General features: G+C 40.0%; 2 protein-coding genes across 2 annotated transcripts; both read right to left on the reverse strand.

Annotated features, from left to right (window-relative positions):
• Window positions 1-225: 225 nt before the first annotated feature.
• On the reverse strand, window positions 226-2895 carry sox7 (SRY-box transcription factor 7). Its single transcript, XM_033991067.2, has 2 exons — window positions 2360-2895; window positions 226-1751 (listed from the first exon to the last, which is right to left on the reverse strand). The coding sequence occupies exons 1-2, from the start codon at window positions 2850-2852 to the stop codon at window positions 814-816; spliced, it is 1431 nt and encodes a 476-aa protein (XP_033846958.1). The 5' UTR covers window positions 2853-2895; the 3' UTR covers window positions 226-813.
• Window positions 2896-3997: 1102 nt separating this feature from the next.
• On the reverse strand, window positions 3998-16349 carry pinx1 (PIN2 (TERF1) interacting telomerase inhibitor 1). Its single transcript, XM_033991070.2, has 7 exons — window positions 16289-16349; window positions 15707-15816; window positions 15429-15521; window positions 15021-15102; window positions 14751-14840; window positions 11775-11854; window positions 3998-4926 (listed from the first exon to the last, which is right to left on the reverse strand). Exons 1-7 carry the CDS (start codon window positions 16305-16307, stop codon window positions 4312-4314), a joined length of 1089 nt encoding a protein of 362 aa, XP_033846961.1. The 5' UTR covers window positions 16308-16349; the 3' UTR covers window positions 3998-4311.
• Window positions 16350-16594: the final 245 nt, after the last annotated feature.

The following is a 16594-nucleotide window of genomic DNA, read 5'->3' on the forward strand; positions in this document are numbered from 1 at the left end:
GAAAGAGGCGGGGGCACCGATAACAACACAAAAACAAAGAAGTGAGAAGTTTGAGAGGTTTTTCTCCAACCCTTAATTTGGATTAAATTCAAGTGTTGACGCAGTTTGGGGAAATCTGAGATTGGAAAATGACAACAGAAAATCTTACACATATTTATATCTGGTCAGAACAGTGCACACTTTATACTGACCAGATGTGTGAGGGCATTGGTCAAGTAACAACTGTTTTATGTAAAAATGAACTTTATTTTAAATTAGTGTCTTTCACAAACCTAAATCAGCATACTCTATATTTGCCATTATTATTTTCCATTTTAGAGGCTATGATTAAATATTAGGTACTTGAGAAGTAGTTTAAACTCCGTGTCTTTTTCTCATTATACACACAATTTTAGATTGCATATAAAATATCCAAACAAGACCTCATCCATTTTACAGCAACTGAGGTAATGGACTCTTCTAAGCCCAAGAGGCAGGGAGCAAATGTCATTAACAGTAGAATGAATTCATCAATCAGTATTACAGTCAAAAACATCTAAGCACTTAAATTAGCTTTTGAAGGAGCAGTTCTATGTACATGCCATGGAGGCAACAGTAAGTGTGACATTTACAGGGGGACAAGTCTTTAGATAGTTCCTCAGACAGCTGGAGGTGACACACAAGTGTTTGCATCCCTGAGGCAGCCGGGTCCTTTTCATTCACATCCCCCAGTGTTTCTACACAATCATTCATGCTCTGTTCAGTTTCTTATGCTACAAAATCAACCCAGCATCTTTATTCTTGAACCATGTATCTTTGATGGACCAGTGGCGCTTATGAGATGCCATAGTTGTTGTAGTATGCCGCTGTGGCATCTGCTAACACAGAGATCAGACTGGTTTCTGAGGAGCTGCTAGGGCCAGCGGTGGCAGATGATGCCACCTGAATATGTCCCGTCACTGTCATGGTGCTGCTCTGCTCTGGGTGGAAGCCAGTCCCCGTGGAGTTCAGATACTGGTCAAACTCATTTCGGTCCACCTCACTCAGGAGCTCTGCTTGGCTCAATTGGTCCAGAGTCTCCAGGTGTCCCTGTGTCTCCGGTGGTGGGGACAGCTGACCCAGGTGTCCTTGTTGGACACTGTGGTGGACCTGAGGGAAAGAAGAAGCGCTGAAGTAGGAAAGTGGTGGGGCAGTCATGAGTCCAGTGTTAGTTTGGGACATGTGAGGGACGTGGCCGCAGTGTATCTGAGACTGAGAATAGTCAGTGTGGTACGGGGGTGGGTTGCCCATGTGATTCTGATGTTCCTCTGGACACGAGGCTGAGGAAGAGGAGCAGGAGCTAGTTGAAGAGTAGTAAGCTGAGGGTACGTGCTCATGGTCCATAGCGTCTAATGGGGACATCTCCGGCGGAGTGGGCAGGCCATAGGGATAAGTGTCAAAGCCACTGTTGGTGCCACTGGTACTGGTAGAAGTGGCTGGATCTCTGAATGTCCGGACCCCGGGCAGAATCGGGCCCGGTCCAGAGAAGCCCCCGTCCTCCTTGTCCAGGGGGTGGCACAGCACTCGCTGCTCCACCAGAGAGCTCTGCTCTGGAGCCAGGCTGCTCAGCAGGAACCCGGGTTCCACCCGCTTGCAGATGCGTTTGAGCTGCTTCTTCCTGCGAGGACGGTACTTGTAGTTGGGATAGTCCTGCATGTGCTGCACGCGGAGCCGCTCAGCTTCCTCCACATAGGGCCTCTTCTGAGGGGGAGTCAGGGCCTTCCATGACTTACCTGCATTTATAGGAAAAAGAGTTTTTTAACACAAATATATATTTTAGTAACATTCCATTAATTGTCAAATTATGTGGGAAAAAAAGCTATGGCCATGTTTTACATATATTTTAAAATAATTAAAATTAAAATATGAAACATATTTATTAACAACGTTAGAAAAAGGCTTTCCCCCCCAAATATTTAACCAATAGGATCATTAATCTAAAAAAAAAAAGAAAAAAAAAAAAAAGAAAATCCTATTTACATTGCATTTTTATTAACACTTAAGGCAGTTATGTGTAGTTTATCCCTTCAACAAAAGTTTTTCTAATTGTTAGAGAAATATACACACACATATACATACATATATATATATATATATATATTCATACTATATATACTATTCACTTTTGTTTGAGTCACTTCTAAGGCCCATATTATTTTTATATATTAACCCTACATCTCAAGCATTTTCAGATTAAATGTATGGTCTTGGATAGAGCTATTTCAATCTACAATGGAAATAATAGCCTATTATTTTGTAGTATAATAATTATCCATAATTAATTATAATTCATACTAAGTAATAGTAATACCTTTGTATAATAATACTATTATTTTCTTACCGAGCATTTTGCTAAGTTCGGCGTTGTGCAAATCCGGGTTCTGTACAGCCAGTCGTTTGCGCTCGTCTTTGGCCCAGACCATGAACGCGTTCATGGGTCGTCGAATCCGTGGCTCCGGAGCCTTGTCCACTGCGCTCCTGTGAGGCCCCTCGGACCCATCTCCATCTGCCGAAGGGCACTCGAAGGACTCCGGCCACGACGAGTACGCGCTGATGAGAGCAGCCATCTGCGCGCGCTCTGCTCCAAACTTTACGCGCAGCAAGTGAAAATATTCTTGGTATAACTCTTTGTGATAGTGACCCACGCGGAAAGTCGGGCCAGTGGCTGTGGTGCTCAGGTGACCCACGTACAAACAGGCGTGTGCTGGTGTAGCGCCACTCGTCTGCTCTGATTCAGTGTTTGCTCTGTGAGGGGGAGCTTTATATTTGAGGAGCAGGTTCCAGGAGAAACCCCGCAGGACGCTCGCTCCTCCTTGATGCAAATAGAGCCCCATGAAGAGAGAGACAGATTTCAACACTGGTCGCAGCTTTAACCTGTAGAACAACAACAACAAACCCGCCAAAAACTTACTCATCCTGAGGAACAGTTTATTAAGGTTCACTACAGAGTCTTTTTCAATTCTACTCATGCCATATTTAATTTTAACCCAATAACACTAACATTTTGCAACTTAGGTATTTTTCCTATAAAATTCCCCAAGACAGACCTATCTAACCTGTTCTGTAGATTCCCTTTAACGCAACTCCCTACCCTTTCATGTTTTTACGTAGAATAAGGCACAATGAATTGATGTTCTGCCGTTTACTTTGTCTGTATTAACTGTTCAGGCCCCTCAGTGCGTGGAACTTGTGAGCACATGTGTGGGTGACAGCAGAGATAAAGCCACTGCACAAATCAGTTTCCTTCACTGGCTCAAGGGTGTACACAGCAAGTCCAGGAATTCCTGTTGACAGCAACCACGGCCCGTAGCAAAGCCCCCACACTCACATAGATACATAGATGACGGGTTATATCAGACTTGAGGCTCAAACTTAAATGATCAACATTTAATACAAATACATACATACAGACAAGTGTGCAGTTTGTAACAAATATGTTATAACAAGTATAACATGTATTGTAAACATAAAATTGAGCATTAAAGATATGAGACCTGGCCTGCACAGGAACAGGATACTGCACCTGAAGCCACAGATTGTGCATGGTACAGGCACTTTAGTGATCTATAGGGTTGAACTTCCCGTAGATGTTTGGACACTGCCTCGTCGCTGCATGGCAAGTGAAAGTTTACATATGCGGGACATTGAGCCCCCCAACTTTGTGTGGGCAAGCCATTGTCACTGTGTTGTGTTTAGGAGCTATGAATATAATGCATGTGTTCAAATGCACCAAAAAATAAAAAATTAAACTTACCTTATGCTTATGACGTAAACAAATATGTGGATCTCCTGAGAAGTAGTGTTAGGTGTGCAATACCCGACAGTCTGCTTCCTCTTTTGAGTCATACCTCCTGTGACTTGAAGATTTCATCTGTCAAGTCAAAAACTATTTTGCAATGTATTCTATTGTATACTGGCATAAACATTGAAACATTTACCAACCACCTGACCTGCTAAATAGGAAAAAATGAAAACACAGTCTATGAAGACCATTTTGGTTTATTTCATCTTGAATGTGAGTGGGCAAAGTCGACGATATTTGCATTTCATTACATTTAATCTACCATTCAAAATATGATGTAACTATATGAATACAAAGTTGTCAAGTGACATTTTAAACAATTTCATCAAAAGAATTTAAAAATTCATAATGTATTCATAATGTATAATTTCATCTTTGACTATGGCAACATTTTTTTAATATTGGTATATATTTTTAGGAAAAAATCTTTCCTGCATGCTAAAAAATTGTTTAGGATGAAAAAGATTATATTACTGTTGAATTTTATTTCATTATGTCAGATTGTGTTTCCCCTTTTTGCCTTTCTTGGATTTTTTCTTTTCAAAAACACTTTCCACCTGGTTATCATGTTTCTGTTTCTCATTAACCTGAGACTGCACGTTGTCCTCTTCAGCCAATAAATGTCCATTTATTTGTTCCGTCTCGTCTTTATGTTTCTTATTCTTTTTCTTTTTGGATGGCAGTAGCTCTTCTTCTGGGGTCAGAGGTTGCTCATTTTCAAGCATTTTTCGTTTTTTCTTCTTTTTCTTCTCTGGATTTCTCTGCTCCAGTAATTTCTGTTCCTCTGATACAGGAGCTTCACACTTCTCAGATACTTCAGCTTCATCTGCTGCTTTTTTATTATCTTTTTTCTTTTTCTTTTTCTTGGGCTCCATGCTGCAGTTGTTGGCGTCGTACATAGGGCTGTTTTCACCAGACTTCTCACTTGTGTCTGAGGTGGGGGCTTGTCCATGAGCCTTTTTCAAACGGGCCATTCTCTGGGCGAAGTACTCCTGCATGGTGAGGGTGCTGGTGACCGTGTTTGCGATGGACTCTGTGTCAAGCCCGGTCGGTGCTATAACCGCGGTCTCTTCCTTTTCTTCTTGAGATTCGCTGCTGTTGCTCTCCTGGACAAAACAGAAAACAGTGAGGATTTCATGTTGCATTTAGAAATAAACAGCACACAATGGAGGATGTGGGAGTACAAGTGTTGTCTGTCGTCACAGTGAGATTAACCAGATGAGCAGCCCCAGAGTGAAATTTAACCAAAAGAGGATGTTTTTTTAAAAAACAATAGGTGTTAGAGAATTACACCAAAAATACTTCACGTCCAGTATTACGGACTGATCTCACATTCATCTTTTTCTGGACACATATTGTGTGTAGTCATCAATTTTCGCAATATAAAATGAACACGATGTTTGGTCAAACAAAAAACACACACCTAAATGACTTGCCATTGATCACTGAACTCCCATACATGGTTACGTTTTTCATTTAGGATAAAAAGTAAAAAGAAATTGTTCCTTTTAAGGCCACTAATAACGTCAGTGCTGACCCTTTTTAGCATGCATTTTTTCCCCACAATGTTGTTCCATCTGTAGTATTTATTTTCAAAAAAAAAAAAAAGGCACAAATCTATGCAGAGATATAATTTATAAGTGCATCTCTTTATCCACTAACCTTTAGGCTAAGACTTTACAACTGTACGCACATTAACATCTACATTTTAGCTTTACTGTGAACATTCGTCACCTCATGTCCATGCACCATTTGTCTTCATTTTCCTAATAGTCTACTCAATGCATAATGATTTGTCCAGAAGAATACAGGCCCTCCTCCTGAGATTCGCACTAAACAATACCGCTCTGAGTATTACCTCTGGACAGCATTTTTCAAACCCTACAGATTAAAGATAAATTGAAAATATGGTATGGTGTCAAGTCACTTTGTGGTTTGGCCTTTAAGCTTTTACATTCATATTACAGCACTCAAGGATCATTTAGATGGACACGTTAACTGATGGGCTGCTAAAACAAAGCACTGGTAGGGGTGAACTTGTCACTATTACAAGCTACCCCAGTGGTTTCACAACTGCAGCCTTTTCCAACCAAATTCAGAATTAGCATACTTCCTCCAAAGGCTCTGGGGACTTTACTGAAATACTCCATGTCATTAGTCTTATCTGACTAAAAAGGCCTTTCACAGTCAATACATATCCATAAAGAAATGTTATTGTTTTAGTCTGGTCAAATGTATTGATTAATGAAGCATTTTTCCAAGCTTAAAAGATGCAATATGCAGAACATGTTTTAGACCCCATTTCACTTTTAAATTTAATATTGGTGCATAAATAAAGTATTAAGGACCAACATTTAACAAGCAATACATCGTCCTTTAGGTGCACCGCAATTATAAAAAAGTTCAACTTCCCAGAGAAAATCTATACTTCCCGTTACTGCACAATGGTATCCTCTGCCTGCAAGAGGGGTAAGGGCTCAGAGCTGACAGTGCCAAACAACTTGTACCTGGGATTTGGAAAGATGGCTGGGGGCCACTTTAGCACTGCCTGTGAAATTACTCTCTAGAGAAGGAGGGTGAATGAATGAGAGTTAAAGAGTGACAGAGAAACATCTTCATCAGGAGCCCTGCACAGGTTCACCTGCCTGGGGACCTCCATTAGACTGATCCAGGAGCACAAAGTGCTGCGCTGAGCACAACCCTAAAAGAAGCAGAAGGCTGTGGATCTGCCCTGCAGAACAAGTCCTTTGAGTTTTGGTCTTGAGTGTTGCGTAACAAGGTCTTACCAAAATGGGCAACAAATCAAGCTTAAAATGTCATTTACCTGAGCTCAAGGCTTTAAGTAATGTGAACGCCCTCTTGAGTAGTAGTTTCACAATGTGAAGTGGTTACAGCATAAAAAATATTCACAAATATGTATAAAATACAAGTGTTTATAATATCCCAAGTGTTGTTTGAGGGCAAACAGCTCAAAAATCTGTTTATGACTGTTGACAAAATGCCCAAAATAGATGGTCCCCAGCCATAGCACAGAGGGCTGGGAAATGTCGGGCTGAGCTCACACCTATATCCAGCCATGTCCACTCCTCCTCCTCCTCTGCCGCCTCCTCCTCTCACAGAACCCCAGGAAAAGGATGCGCCGTGTGAGCTGTGTGCAGCTCTGAGATAAGGCTCCTTCAGCAGAGGAGCGGCCTGGCTGGCTATAGGGCCCTTCCTGCACTGCGCTCCCCTGGCGGGGGCTGGGTCTGGCCTGCAGAGGGCCCTAAAGAAAAGGACGGGTGGAAGACATTCAACAGGCCACCTCCTTCAAGACTCTCCAGCTCTGTCTCTGCTAATTTAGACAGGGAAAAGCCAACGCTCACACAGACGCCAACATACCAAGGCCAACACATTTAGCAGAAAGTGTCCAACAGCCAACAGTAGCAGAGATGATGAGAGGTTCACAAGGGTCTCAGGAACTTAGTTTTTACAAGTTGACTCCCTATGAGACCAGATCCAAACAAAAAACGTGTTGGCATAAATGACAATATTTTAGTATGCATTGAAAGAAAATATGAAATACAGTTGCTAATGTAAGAAATAACTTTAAAATCTTGTGAAAAACTTGTATCTTAAGTCATTTTAACCAGAAAGACTGCGTTATAACAATTCCCCCTTTTTTCTCACAATTTAAGACATTCAGAGAAAAGATACTTTTTCCACTTTCCAAAGTGAAGTGACCCACTGCTTAATATTTTACAAGCATTTGATAATGTTGTAGTTGGCCATTTATTTTCTTAAAACTGCCTGTTTGCATTATTTATATTTTTCTCATCTTTCAATAGTTTCTAGCCAATATTGGTTGGGTCTGTAATTGCTCGAGTGTGCCCTCATTGTCCTGCCACAATAATAAATTTGGCGATAGTCGAGGTCTATGGATCAGACCCTGATTAGCCAGCTGTCTCTCCCTGATGAGAGCACAGTCCAGCAGCCCATCCTTCATATGCCTCATGTAGGTGGACAGACAAACAGGTGGATACCTTTCCCCTGCTAAATAAGCAAACAATTGACTTGGCTACTCATTTCCGCCACAATGGAAATATTTGCGTACCCCCCAAACCCCCTCTGCAGCATAAACTCATTTGGAGTAACAAGGGTGCTCAAAGACCATGCCCCACAAGAAGATTCTGCTATAGTCAACCTGCTCTTCTAAACTCAGTTGTGGGTGTTTGAATAGTTGAATCACAAACATGGGTTTGAAAAATTGCATTTTGTTCCCAGTGTGAGAACGTTTATCATAAAGAACAAATGAATAAAGCATTATGTATGCAATAAGACTGCCCAATCCTTGTTCAACATTGCAAATGCTTGCAGACAAAGCCGCCCGCAAGTGTACAGGGGTCTCCCCCGCCAAAACCCAAGAGAGAGGGCTGCACTGATCATTTTCTCTGCAGTGATTTATTAAAGTCCATAATTAAATGCTATGTGGTGGCTATAAACAGCCAAGAGGGCTGAAAGTCTTTGGACGGTTAGCTGCACCTTGCAGTAATTACCACAACCCAGTGTATTCTTGCCTAGGCACGTAGCTTAGAGACTGTCACACTTTATCTAGTGTTAATCTTTGGAGCCGCATAAAAGCTATTGTAGTGAGATGTCACTTAGCTGCTCCATAATATTTTTGGCAGTAACAGAAAACTTACCTGTCAACAAACAGACTTTAGACAGAAAGATTGCACTCGAAGCAATTAGATGTTATCAAAGAATGAACAAGAGCGTTGGCTCACATAACAAAGATATGCCATGATGCACATAAGATTTAATGAGAAAATTATTATATAAGAATTATAATTTTGGGTTCATTGTTTAGATTCTGATTCTAACTTTCATTATGTAATCAAACTGCATACAATAAAATAAACAGTGCAGAAAAGTGTTATGATTGTAGCCATGGTCTAGTTTCCCAAATTTTTGCTTTTAAAATATAAGTTACATCTGCATCATCAGCAAACTTTTCCTGACATTCATTAGCTGAGTGTCGCCAAACGAACACATCTACCAAATGGCCCTAGCCCGGTGCAGGGCGTATATTTGAGGCCGGTGGTGTCGGGGGAGCCCTGCTGACGCGTGATCCTTCATGTGGACGGTGCGTGGGTTGGGAAACCTTCAACAGGTGCCACCCGACGAGGCCTAATCCTCAGGCCTTTGTGTGAAGCCAGAGTGGGAGTGAGAGAGGCCGCAGGGGTCAGACCGACCCAGGACCAGCCGCACCATACCAACCCAGTGACTGGAGCACTGAGAGCCAAAACAAATCCAAATTATTCTTGTAATTTTTTCTTATCTGACATATAAGAGCACAAAAAGAAATTTCAGGGAATGAAACAATTTTTATAATATATCATTACCAAATTTGCCTTTAAAAACAAAAGCTATTTTTTACTTTGTATATGCAACAAAACAAGAAAAAGAAATGTAGGCGAAAAGATGTAACTGTACCTGGTTTCCACCTTTCATGTGAGCCGGCAGCTTTAAAAAATGGCCAACTTTTGTTGATATATGAATCGGCGGGGAGTCTATTTATCAGCCGGCCCTCTGTGGTCGCCCGCTTTGGTCCCTTAAGTCACAAGTCGCGTCGCTCCCCTTTGACTGATTAATTAGCCAATCAGAGGACATTTTTCACTGGGCGGCAGAATGGTTTATTTCAGCTAATGCCGGGCTTTCCAGTGGAGGCCCGTTGGAGCCTCGTCGGCTCTTTCAGCCTGCCTGAGTGGCCGGGCAGAGGGGCAGGGGAGATAAATCAAGCAGGGCTGGCCCTGTGCACGCCTCCCTTAACTAAACCCCCCGAGGAGGGCACAGGAGGAGGACACAAGACGGCCAGGGGCACTGCTCGCCCGCCGATAAGCACTGGGAGCACAGGGCTGCCAAAGAGCCTTCATTTAGAAGTGGCCAAGGCTTTTTGATATCTCGGCAGAGAAGGCCTGTCGTTTGTCATGCTGTGAGTAATTGCGTTGAGGGGCACAAGAGAAGGCAGGAGAACGAGGAGGTTCACAGGCGTGGGACGGGTGATGTATCACACCAAAGCCTGTAGATGGACATGTGCTTCACCACAACCCTATAACCCTCACCGGACACACTGTAAATAATAGCTTTAGCCACTGTGAAAAGATAGCAGACAACACATTTTGTAGCTCAAACAATTAATCCATAGTATCCCTACCTACAATATGCACATGGTTCATAAAGCAAGTAAGGTTTCAAATGCATTATTTCAACTGCATTAGCTGCTTAACTGCTATAGACTGTAATCTTTTGAGTTAATCCACAATAGTGGTCAGTTAATCAGTTAAAATTCAGTCACAATACAGCAAGCCTATGAAATAAAACGGAAATAGAAATTTGGACTGAAAATGTTTTTAGTGTCTTTAGTGAACAACAGTGCAGAGAAGACTGGTGTCATGGATCCACTCACTGCAGCACAATAGCTAACAGTGAGTGGTGCATCACCCACAGCGCCTCTACCTTCAATATCCCTGGCCCTGACACACAGCCTCTAGAGAAGTCATTGTACTGAATATGTGTGCACTGTTTTCGATATTGTCAGTGGTGTCCCTCCTGACTGAAAACTAACCCATAACCCAACAATTAGGAACAAAGAAAGACAGTGTGCATTGCTTTAATTTACAGTGGTAATCGACTGAGGTGCAGTGGTCATTGTGATGTTAGGGCTAGCTGTGTGCATGGAAGAATTAATATTATACAACCTCTAATCCTTCTGGACAATTTGTGTTAAAACCTGACAAAAATAAAATTATCCCTAATTGAAACATTTCAAATCCTAAATAGATTTTTCTGGTGTAAATATAAGCAGAAGTAAAGCTGATCTTGGGGGATATGGATATTGACGTCCACCTCCCATGTCTAACAGAGAGCTGACGCCCGGAGTGTCACTTGGTGTACACAATAAAAAAGGGAATTGGGAGCCAATATAGCTGTCTGGACCCCTTTCTTGCTCTATAGTTGAGCCTTGATTTTGCACATCTTTTTAAACTAAGATAGTAAATTTAACATTTGTTGAGCCTTGATAATTCCTGTTTCAATATGAGAGTTTCAGCTTTCCAATCATGTTTTACATGTTGAGGAGCTTGGTAGTTCCCTTTTATGGTTGACAAAATGAAAAAAAAGGAATTTACCAATATACATTTATTTTTCTTAGAGTATAATGGTGTCATAGAAAATGGAAATTTAATGTTTGAAGTGACCAACTACAAATTCCAGAAGCTAAGATTAAAGTTTTTTTTGCAAGTGTCACAATTTTACTTTTCTACAACATCTACGATTTGAAGTTGCCTTTGATAATGCCTGTTGGCAAACTGAACTTCCTGATGTGAGCACTCCCAGGCAGAAGAGAGAAGATGCGAAGAGTAGAAAGGGCCAAATCCTTTAACTGGATTTAGATGCTCCTGCCACCATCAGTGGCCTGTTGGCAGTGTTTAGCAGTGCACTGTGACAAGGCTAATCTGAAGCCATAGGCCACTGTGCAGCCAGAGCCTGTGAAACTGGAGTGATGGCAGCGCCAGCACCACAAGCCACACTCATTACAGGACAGACACTAGCCAGAACACAGAGTGATCAAGGCCTGCTTTTTCATAAATGGGCTACAGTATCATTTTAGTACTAGTATTAATATTTGTAGGATAGTATAAACACAACAGTTTTAATGGAAATCTCACCTGGATGCAGTTAAACTTTGTTAAACCAGAGATTATACAATCAGGACAGTCCAAAGAGGCCCAGTGTTAACAGAACACATGCATAGTGCTCAATCACAATGCAACTATGTCACCAAACATTTATACATTAATGAATTAATTGCTCATTCATTAATGAATGAATGCTCATTCATTAATGAATGAATGAGCAAGTTCAACTTTTTATATTGTGTCAAAAGCAGAATATACAGTTGTTTTTTCTTTGTTACCTGATCTTGCTCCTTGGATAGACCCCTTTTTCCAAAAATACAGTTGAGATCTTTTTCACTTCTAGAAGAAAGGTCCTTTCCTGAAAACAAATAAAACAAAGATCTTTATATTGATGTTTGATGTATACATGCATCTATCACTCCAATGTCAATACTATTTTAAATTGTTTACAATGGTGCATAGGCATCACTTCAAAGTTTGTGCCAAAAAAATTGAAATATTGGGAATTCGGGTGGTTTCTGGCTCCAGGACAAAAATGATAAAGAAAAAATAAACTTGTTGCTAGTCCTGCCATTCCAGACTACCTCCGGAGTCCCACTTTCAGGACAGGCCTCAAAGACTCCTGAAGAACATGGCCTCCCGTCTATAGCCTGGACCTGTTCGCACAGCTGCATCCTCTTCCTTCAGTACGACCCTGATAACATTTGGTTATTTATTGCTTTAAAATCTCTATCTCCCTGTGTCCTGGCTTTGAAAGTCACTCCCAAGACATGTCTAAGAAGAAAAAACAAAAATATGCTGAAAACCAAAATGTGTTTGGGGGACTGTTATGTTTATCACTGACCTTTTGGCAAAAACAAGTGTGACTTTCCCCTTTCTGACAAGGAAGTACCTTTATATACACCACATTTTAGGTTTAGACTAAGGCAGAAACTACTGAAATGATCTTGAACTGCTGGGTAATCACATAATCATTAACTGGTCTGAAACTCCAGTTTTGGTTGTAAATGTACCTATACCTATAGTATCAGGATGGCCTCAAGCTGCATCACAAATTATAATAATTGTTTTGAAAATGTTTTGTTGTTTGTTGCAGCTCATATATATTAATTATGCAATTTTAAAGAACAATTTAAAGCATCATAGTAAGAGCTGAAAATGCATACTGGATTACAGGAAACTTTACAGAACTCTGAAATAAACAGAAAGAATACCATAACAACAATATATATTAACTAGCCATTTTGTCCCTCAATGGTATTATATACAGGATTAAATAATGCGTGCATTATTTAATACCATTTGATCTTATATACACAAAAAAAAACAAAAAAAAAAACAACAACTGTAAATTGACCACAGCCCCCCCCTCCCCTCCCCCTTGCAGCTGTGACAGGTGATAGATGGAGGCAGCAATTAAATGTGGGTTACTGGTTTATACCACAGGTCCACACCAGTGCAGTGGAGATTTTGGTGCCTTTTCCCACAAACAAAGACAATCAATCCTCAGTTCTGCCTCTATGAAGAAGCCCTGAAGAGGATATCGATAAAAAGTTTCAAAGTACACTGCCAACCTGTGCAGAGAAAATAATCTTACCAGTCCTATAGCCACACTGGTTTACAAGAAAGATTATGCGTAACAGTTGGCCCCATAATTAATATTGTTTTACATGATAATGACTACCTTATTTTCAGGTCAATCAGACTTGAGAAGACCCTTTGGGTATGTATTGGGTGCATTATGTTATATTATGTTTAACATTTATAACATAATATAACTTTTTTTATGTTTAACATATTGCTTTTAAAGTAAAATTCTGTTTACTGGAAGTGAGCCTGATGATACCTTTTACATTGTCAACTTATCAAATAACAAGCTTAACGGTAACGCCATTACTCGTCTTAACTTGGCAACGGCTACAAAGAGGAGCTGATATCTGATCACTCTCTGGAAACATACAAACAGGCGTGACTGAAATTAGTCCAAGGTAATGCTCTAGTTGCCATGCCAATCCATAGCACAAATGGGACAGTGATGCCACGCCAATTGTATTATGATTTCCACAATACAGAGACTTTCACTCAAATGCAACTATTAAAACAGATAAATCAACACTGTTTAGAACAGTGACTAATATTTTTATGTAAATTAAACTAAGATTTCTAAGTAGTTCCTTAATCATAACTGAAATGCGTTGCCATCCTACAATGACATGGCAACCGCTTGTGACAGGAGTGACAGGTTTAAGAGGTATTGGGTTGCTTACCTATTATTCAAGTAGGCAATTAAGTAAAGTAAGTAAAACAAATGCTGTAAATATTGAATTACAATAATAAGATTTGAGCTAAGGATGGTTCTCGTCTTGAAACATCGAGGGATTTACACATTATATAAAAAGGACTGGGCACAGAGTAACTAATCTCCTAAAGGCTAAAGAGGCCTTGAGGTCTTCATTTAAGTTTTAGTTGCTTAAATTAGAAACGCGTTGGTACAGTAAAAAAATAGTCACTTGGGCCAATGATGTAGAAAGAGGATACACTTTATTATACTTTTATTTTGTTTTTTATATATTTTATTGATATAGATATTTTGTGATTTGTGGACTACAGTTGTACAGAAAGTGAAGATTCAATTAAGTAGAGAAATATAATCCCTTACCAAAAGATGGCTCCTTTTCAAGTAGCTATTTGGAACATTTTTGAAGAAGCAGCTATATGGAACATTTTTATGCAGTTGACAGAATTCAACCTTATTTCTCTATGAAAATATGAGTGCATTTGTTCATGCGATTTTTTATTTCTACATAGTGTGGTATGCGTTTTAAGGGGTTGTACTGACAGGAAATTTTTTTAACCAAACATCAAAGCATTCTATGTAATTAAAGTGACTCAGCATTAATAAATGCCCATAATATAATTAAACTTAGATTCTGTGGTGCTTGACACAAAATTCCTCCAATTATCAGTCAGCGCACTGGCCTTGACCACCACGTTTTGACTTCCTGCCTTGTAAAGTAATGAAAATACAAGACGACTCCCTGGCACTGACTGGGATCCCTGACCTGGCACAGCCTGGCAAAGTCTGCAGTCAGCGCCAAGGCTTTGAATATGTGATAAAAGGGGTGTCTGCACTTAAGAATAGATGTGCTAATCTTTAATCAGGGTGGTAGACTCTGTCTGGAGAAGGATTTACAAGTAACTCATGTACTGAACATTTGAGGAAATACAGGCCTGTTGCCCACAGGTCAACTCACCTTTAGTGAACTTCATGTAATGGACCCTCTTTCTGGCAGTTTTGGACTTCTCTTCCAGGCTAAACCCCTTTTGCTCCTCTGGAGGAGATACTAAACCAGTAGACACAAAATATATAATTAAATGTACAGTAGCCACACTCATTTAGAATATTAACCAACTCCTACTCATTATCAACATAAAAGACTGAACAGGGCTTATACTTGTTTGTTTGCGCAACGATGTGGCGCCCTCTACTGAGAAAATAGAAGTAAAACATGAAAGTCCTGTACCATTATTGTCGTTTTGACCATGACAACTGTTCAGCTGAGCCAAAAGCTCATTGAAATCATCCTGATGGGCAATCCAGTTATCCTGTTAACACACAAATTACACACAAATTACACTTAAGCAACACCACAAAATGAAAAAAAAAAAATCAGAAAACAAAAGTTATCTTTATGCTGACCAAACATGTGAATTAATGTTCATTATCTCATAGTAAATACAACAAAAACTTCTAGCTCACTTAAGTCAGTTGGTATGCAACATCAAAACTGCAGAAAGCAGAATGCATTTGAATTCATGTTTGCCTTTTCTACTGCAAAGAAATTGCGCTAAATCTAACGTTACTTATTAAAAATGGTCCAAAAGCAAATTCTGTGTAAACACAAGAAAATAAATCATATCTATAAAATTACCTCATGACTGGCATTGGCTCCAAGACCATAGCTGTCATTTTTTACTTTGACTTTGATGTGTTCTGTGGCGCCTTGCTCGCTTCTCCCCAGGCCCTAAATCACACAAAAATTAATTACTGAGTGACATAAAATAGTGTAATTATTTTTAATAACGCAACATGTTTTTGTGTGCCTAATGCCTACATGCACACTTATTACAAACGTGTTTTTTTCTTTTACACATTAGAATTGAGACGTAATAATAAATGTTTACATAATCGTAGAGCAAAATCACTCACCTTGCCCTTGGACCAGCCCATTCGCTCCAGCATCTTCTGACCAAACTTGCTGTCATCTTTACTCCAGGCGCTGTTCCTTGGGTCAACTGACCACTTCTGTTTCCTCCGGGCTGGAGAAGGGGAAATGGGTATTCAAGACATCAAATAACTTGTCAGTTTTCAGAAAGTAAAGTCGATTAGTGGTAAACACCAACACTCAAACCAATTATTAGCGTGGACTGCTGAACTGCTTAGAAGCTCGTTTTAGCAGCTATCCATAATTTTGGTTCAGGGCAGTCCATTTCTCGTCATCACAGGACACACAATGCAGTTGATCGAACAAAAATATTAAAAGGTAAAAAAACAAACAAACAAACAAACAACTGTCAGGTATTTGCTATTTAAATGCTATGCCTAACACGTGTACGCACCATATGACCAGCTAATGCTATAAATACTACAGAAAACTATTACTGTAAGAGACATTGTGGCAGCAGGCACTCGAAACGAAACTCCACTACGTGCTTTATGAGAACATACACACATATATCGATTTTCGACCATCACAACTAATAAAATACGATTAAAAAAAAGTAAACTTACGTTCAGCGAGCATAGACATCCTGGGGTCCTAGCAACACCAAGCCGGTCCAGAAGGCTGCCCGAAAACTTGCCAAATTAAATATATATATATATACATATATACACACATCTAAAATAAAAATTGCGAAACACCAGAAAAATGTAAACTACTAAATGAAAATTAATCACGGTTATTCTGATCTTAATTCAGTTATTTATATTCTACAAACTGCATGCGTGATCAAAAAATAAAATAAAATAATAGTCTCCACTTTGGCCAGCAGAGGGAGTACTTGTCTTTGTAACGCGCCTTCTGGCTGAGGGGCT

Source organism: Periophthalmus magnuspinnatus, chromosome 24 (genome assembly GCF_009829125.3).
Source record: "Periophthalmus magnuspinnatus isolate fPerMag1 chromosome 24, fPerMag1.2.pri, whole genome shotgun sequence".
Classification (NCBI taxonomy): Eukaryota; Metazoa; Chordata; class Actinopteri; order Gobiiformes; family Gobiidae; genus Periophthalmus; species Periophthalmus magnuspinnatus.